Below are 7,095 nucleotides of genomic sequence, written 5' to 3' on the forward strand. Positions count from 1 at the left end.
ATAAATGTTGTTTGAGTTGTTTAGTCTGGAGTTCAGCGTTCCGTCTATTTCTCTAATTTTATAGTAGAAAGTCAGGTATACAATCTAAAGATGTATAACCCACTTTCTACTAAACTAGTAACAAGATTTACTTTTATTACCAGTAGGATCCATGGAATTGACACACACACACACACACACACACACACACACACACACACACACACAGATAGATATCATCTATATATAATCAGGGTGGCATGAGTTCGACAGTTTGACTAGAACTGGTAAGCCAGAGAGCTGCACCAGGTTGCAGTCTAATTTGGAATGGTTTCTATGGTTGGACGCCCTTCCTCACATCAACCACTCCAAGTGTGTAATGGCTGCTTTTTACAGGCCACTGACAACAGTCACAACTACGACTTCACTTGGCTTGGCGAGACTTCTCAAGCACAGCATATCACCAAATGTCTTGGTTACCTGTAATCATTTAAGTTTATAGGAGTTCATAACACTGCTTCATTAAGGCAAAAAATTTCACTGTAGACGACATTCTTTTATAATTTTTTGCTCATCATTTTATCTTCCCCCATCACCACCACTGCCTCTCTTTAACTGCTGTCATCTCACCAAACACTTGTTACTTCTCTCTGCCTTGCTATGCTATTTTACTGTTGGTCTGATGCATTACAACAGACAAGAATAATATTAATCAAGGTCAAAACGAAGTTATTTGCCTTTGAAAGAGTAACACTGAAACAGATCATTTTTGAATCAAATAACCTTATAATTCTGCTTGTTCCTCCATTATCTAGCCCGTCGATAATGCTTCCATGTGATTAGTTGAAGGGGGCAGGGGGGGGAGAGGGGAGAGTAGGGGAGATGAGAGAGGGGAGGGAGGGACAGGGGAGGTAAGCCAATCTGATTTGGCAAGGTTTCTATCGCTGGATGCCTTTCCTAAAACCAACCACTCCAAGAATATAGTGGGTGCTTTTTACATGCCACCAGCGCAGATGCCATTGACCTGACACCAGCATCAGCCACAACTACAGTCTCACTTGGTTTGACAGGTCAACACAAGCACAGTATAAAGGTCTTGGTCACCTGTCATTGCCTCCATGAGGCCTAACGCTGAAATGGTGCATGAGGCTCAATGCTCATACATATTTGGAGTTTGAGAAACATGGAAAAGAAAAATGGGTTGAAAATAGATCTTGGAAACGAGTTCTGTATGTCCTTAAGAAACAAAGAGAATGAAGAATTTGGGAAGGAGAGCAAACACAGAACTCATAATTGAGAAAGGACAGGAGGAACAAAATGAAAAGTGCTTTGACAGACATGGTAAAAAATGGTGGTTTGGGAGAGAGGGTTACATCAGCTAACAAAGCAGGAATGTTTCAGATAATCTGAAAGAGTAAATAGGAAATACTTACCTTCTCAGTGAGGTAGGTTTCTACTGCTTTCATACATTCCATGATGTAGTCATTCACGGCGTTGTACACTGTTAGAGAAACAGAAAAAGTAAATGAACAGAGGCATGGCTTTGTAGGTAGAAACACACTTTGTAACTGTGGTTTAAGGACGTTAACCCCTCCATGTGAAACCATGGGCAAATGCTTTCTACCATAGCTTCAGATTAACAATAATGAAGTCTGCCTTGCAACTATATGGTTCTGAAATTTAAATTTAAACCTCCAAACAGAACTGTGGGCAGGTATTACAACCACAGCTGCAGGTTGATGGAAACTATGTGAAGCCCATCAAAGAAAGTAATCTTACTCTTAGGTGGTAGCCTCTATTTGCTACTCAGTTTAGATTCACTAGACACCATGTGACCAAGAGACTAAGGTATTCGGTTTGTAACTCTATGGTTGCAAGTTTGATACCTGGCAGTGTGCTGTTCTCTTGAGCAAAGCACTTTATTTCTCATTGTACCAGTTCACTGAGCTGGCAAAAAGGAAGTTGTACCTGTAATTCAAAGGGCCAGTCTTGTCACATCCTGCCTCATGCTGAATATCCCTAACAATTACATTAAGGATACACGTGTCTGAAGTGCGCAGCCACTTGCACACTAATTTCATGAGCAGGCTGTTTTGTTGATCAAATTAACTGGAACACTCACCAACATAACCAATGGAATGCCAGGCTTTAGCATTGCTACCTAAATGTCTTCAGCAGAGTCCACTTTGTTGCAAGTATCCAGACCAAGACTCTGCAGCCCTGGAAAGAGACAAGCCTTTCAACCTCTAAGCTGTCACGTTTATTTCTGCTTGTATGTAGAAATAAGTTTTCAAAAACACAGGATATCAAAATGTCACTAATTCTAGCTTCCACTAACCTTCTCATCAATAATAAATCTAGCAAGACTGTTGGGAGGCGAGAAATTACATTTTTGTTACAAATACAGATGCTAAATTTAAAGCCTTCAAAAAGAGAAAAAGAAACAGAGAAAGGGCAAAATAGTATAGAATTTTATATACAGAGCCAAAAGTTTGGAACATTTTTTCAAGAATTAAAATAGCTATGCCCACGTACAATTCGATTCAAATATATACAACGTAAAGATAAACTTACCTAATAACTGATCCAATTGCTCAATTCTAATTTTCTGACCTATGTTCCAAACTTTTGGCCATGACTGTAAGGCTTAGGCCCTAACGTGAACCCTTTTCTGTTCTTCAATTAATAGGAGCCACAATAGGAGTCATAGCCTTACAAGTTGAGGTAACTGTCACATAGCTTGTGACATAATAAAAAAAGTTGAATTATGCAGTAAAGTGGTAGGTGTTACGAAGGAAATACAGCCATAGAAAACATACCAAAGTAGACCCTGAGTCATGCTGCAGTCCTCCGATTCGCCAGACCCTGTTAAATCAGCCCACCAGTATTAGCATATAAGCAAATAATGCTATCAGTTATAGGTTTCCAATTAAGCAATTGCTAATTCATTGCATTTACAACAGAGAATGACAAAGGAGAAGCTTATAATTCAGGGCAAAACAATTACCACAAAGGCTATTGAACAGTAGTTTTGGGTGTTTCACCAATATTTACATCCGCTGCTGATGTATCTTTTACTGGTTTCAGTCATTAGACTGCAGCCATGTTGGGGCATAGCCTCGAAGAATTTTTAATCGAATGGATCAACCCCAGTACTTAATTATTTTTATTTCTTTACTGCCCACAAGGGGCTACAGTATTTAATAATTATTTTAAGCCTAGTACTTATGGTATAAGTTTCTTTTGCTGGACTGCTAAGTTATGGGGACGTAAACACACCAACAGAGGTTGTGAAGGGGGGTGGGGGGACAAACAGACTCAAACACGCACAATAGGCATCTTTCAGTTTCTTTTTACCAAATCCACTCTCAAGGAACATATTAGCAAAATGCAGTCTTCTGAAAGAACTATGAAGGAAGTAGTCAGAGTAAGGATTGACATGGACTGTAACAAGTCATGGTTTTCCATGGGGACAAAAAAAAAAGCATCAACAAAATCTATCACCTTGGTTATTGTTTCATCCAGAGTCTGTGCTCGAAGAAACTTGCAAGATCCCAAGGTGCAACACTTGGGAATGAGCTGAGAGCAATGTGGTGACCAAACAAATTTCCTGCAGACAACCAAATGAGAGGTAAAAAGTAGGGAAAAAGAATAGCAAAATGGTAACTTAAAGCTTCAGCTTCTCTCTCTCTTTCTATGATACACAAAAAAACACAAGACGGAAAGCAAGAGTAAAGTTAGTAGGAACATGCAATAAACAGCAAAAACAAAAGATTAAAAATAAACACACGAGTATCTAGTCTTGTCTCTTATTGTAAACTCACCTCCATTACAGAATGACTTTGGTGTGAATCCAAAAAACTGGGTGGCATACTCTTCCACTTTCATGTTTTCAAGATCAGCTTCAGCCATCTTGGTACCTTATTGAAATGAGGACTAAAAGAAAAAGAAAAACGAGTATGAATTTCATTGTCTGTCTGTGTCCCTGTCTGTGCATCAAATTTACATTCCTCCCACTCTCTCTCCCTCCTTTCTGACTTTTTATCCATCCTTCTCGTCACCAGTCCTACAAGACATTTTCATTTACACCACCACATATTTGTCTGTCTCGCGGCCACACAGCTTCTTTCATTGCATATACCGTATTTGTTTCTGTCATTGTCCTGTACATTCGTTAGCTATTCCCAGTGGCTTTTGGCCACTAGCACCACCAAAAGTGAACAATACCAACATTGAATGTGTGAAATTGTAATGATCTTTCAGACGTTGACTGATGAGGAATAAGCTGCGAATTTTCTGTACCCATATATATATTATTTAATCGAACACCACACATCCATTTCCAAGTAAGTATATATACACACACACACACATATGTATGTATATATATATATATATATATATATATATATATATATATATATATATATATATATATGCATACACGAAACTTAGACAACTGAAGTAAAGTTCAGTTTGGATAACACTTTGCAACCCATCATTACTGCCATAGATAATGTTTCTATTACAATTTCAACAAAGGCAAGATGGAAATCCAGCCACCCCATCAATTCCCTTCTGGCAGAAACAAAGTTCTTAAGTCTGTTCCAGTTCTTTGGTGCTCAGATACTTGCAAGGTCAACTTCAATTTTTTGTCCTCCTTAGGCTCATAGCATAAAGTACTAGTTGAGGTTGGTAAGTTGGCAGAATTGTTAGAACATCGGGCACAATGATTGGCAATATTTGGTATTTATTTTGGCTACTTCCATTCTGCACATTCAGGGCAAGGATGACAGATTTATCTGTGTGCATGGTATTGTCGTGACCATGTTAAGTCTCCTGTTGTCCCCATGATCATGGAAGCTGAAGGGGTCCGGTCATCAACCTGATGGCATATATTCATGCCTTATACTACTAATCTTTAATTTATATTCAACAATAGATTAACATTACACTTGATTACCTAGCTTGTTCCATTTCTTTCTTTTCTAATAACTATAAGGAACAAATTGTTATCATTTCTAAGTTGTATACAATTCCACCAACCACCACAAAGAATTTCGTATATAATAAAGATTGTATCTAGACGATTCTATAAGGTTTGCCTGCCTGCTTTAGAGAAACTTGTAAAGCTTTTGACAGAATTTATTTATATGACTCTGAACTAAGAGAAGAATTCAATTTACTCTTTATTTATGGACAACGCCAAGTGTGTGCACTAATCATCAATGCCATAAATAAAATGTACTGGAATCTGCTATGAAGAATCAATCACTTCTGCGTGGGCAGTTGAGTTGGTGCAGAAGAGTGCACAACAATTTGTTCTTGCCTGTAGTCAATTTTAAATTCTTTGGTTCTGTTTCAGTACCTGTTCAGGTTAACTTCATTCATTTGTTCCTTTTGAGAGAGAGAGAGAGAGAGAGAGAGAGACAGAGAGGGGTGGGAGGGAGTGTAAACTGCATTAATTTATTTTTGTGGTGCAGGACATAAACATTACAAGCGTATATTTAATATCAGCTTTAATAAGACAAGCTTGCAGGATCGTTACGGGGCTGAGCAAAATGCTTCTTAGCATTTCTTTCAACTTTACATTCTAAGTTTAAATGCTGCTGGAGTCAACTTTGTGTTTCATTATTTCAGGGTCGATAAAAATAAGAAAATGTTATCAACTTGCATCCTAACCAAAAATTGCTGGCCTTCTGCCGAAGGTTGAAACCAATGTGAACTTCGATATTAACAGTGGCATCAAAGTGGCAAACGGAATCATTTGCCTGGCAAAATGCTCCAGGGGCATCTCGTCAATTTTGACATTCAGAGTTCAAATTCAACTGAAGATGATTTTGCCTTTCATCTTTTCTGTGTCAATAAAATAAGACCCAGTAAAGCACTGGCGGGTCTATGTAATCGACTAGCTGCCTCCCGTAAAATTTCAGGTCTTGTATCTATAGTAGAAAGAAATATTGATAGTGGTATCAGCAAAAATGTCTCGGGTTCATTTGTGGTACATAAGCAGTCACCAGTTCAGGCCAGACTTTCCTTAAGCTACCACTTGTACTATAATATCAAGCCCGTTTTACAGTTCCCTGATTCGTTCCTACCATCTTGTTGTAGAACATGATAGAGTACCATCTTTATATTCAAATTGAAAATATTTCCATAACCAAGTTATTATCGTTCTAAATTAGCTGTATGATGATTAAGTTAATTTACTAAATGCCTTAATTCTTCATTTTCCAAATCAACTGAAATGCACAGGTAGAATTCTCAATTAGGATTAAAGTAACAAAGGGATCCATTAAAGTGGATTCTAATGGAACCCGTTTTTATTTTTAAATGCCATAATCTGAAGAATCTACAGAGTGTTTGGTGCTTTGTATGTACCTGTTCTCATTTCTTCTTCAGATGGTCTTCATTATACTTAATGTATATACACCATTGAACAATACGATGCTGTGGGTTTTGTCCAAAGTAAAATGTTTTAATAGACATTTTGCTATATTATCAACCCTCAGAAGGATGAAAAGCAAAGTCAACTTAATGAAGTAGATTAAGGCTATAAATAAATACAAAAAAAGTAAAAACAAAAAAATATAAATGTGAATAATATAAATTAAGGGCAATAATGGGAGTCATATATGCACTTATCCATACAACATACATCATTTAACATTTGTTGTCCATGCTGGCATCGGTTGAGCAGTTTCATCAAAGCTAGGAAGCTGCACTAGACTCTGGTCTGATTTGGCGTGGTTTCTACTGCTGGATGCCTTTCCTAACACCAACCATTTTGCAGAGTGTTCTGGATGTTTTTATGTAGCACCACCACAAGTGCTTTACATCACTAGAAGTATCGGTCTTAACACTGCTGCTGCAGAGTGCAAGTCTTCCTGAGCACAGCAAGGTGCCAAGCATCTAGGCTGAAAGATTCAGCTTCCTTCGGTTGTTCTTCAGTTCTTCATTCCGTCACCCTGGTTTTCCCACTTCCATCTACTTTGAAAGATCAACACTTCTTTATGAGAATGTTGGTATTCATCCACATCATATGACCAAACCAGCACAGTCTTCTCTCTTGCATACAGCAACCAATTCCTCTTATGCCTAACTTCTCTCTAAAAA

At 38.0% G+C, this 7,095-nt stretch overlaps 1 protein-coding gene across 3 annotated transcripts in view; it reads right to left on the bottom strand.

Annotated features, from left to right (window-relative positions):
• LOC106874440 (protein MIS12 homolog) overlaps positions 1 to 3,920 on the bottom strand; it is a 53,142-nt gene extending 49,222 nt beyond the window's left edge. For all 3 annotated transcript variants that reach the window (XM_014922174.2, XM_014922175.2, XM_052970684.1), the window contains exons 1-2: positions 3,804 to 3,920; positions 1,413 to 1,480 (exon numbers count right to left, since the gene is read on the bottom strand). In XM_014922174.2, the coding sequence (XP_014777660.1) occupies positions 1,413 to 1,480; positions 3,804 to 3,891 (156 nt within the window). In that variant the 5' untranslated portion in view covers positions 3,892 to 3,920. The remainder of the gene's footprint in view (positions 1 to 1,412; positions 1,481 to 3,803) is intronic.
• Positions 3,921 to 7,095: the final 3,175 nt, after the last annotated feature.

Source organism: Octopus bimaculoides, chromosome 9 (assembly GCF_001194135.2).
Source record: "Octopus bimaculoides isolate UCB-OBI-ISO-001 chromosome 9, ASM119413v2, whole genome shotgun sequence".
NCBI classification, from domain to species: domain Eukaryota; kingdom Metazoa; phylum Mollusca; class Cephalopoda; order Octopoda; family Octopodidae; genus Octopus; species Octopus bimaculoides.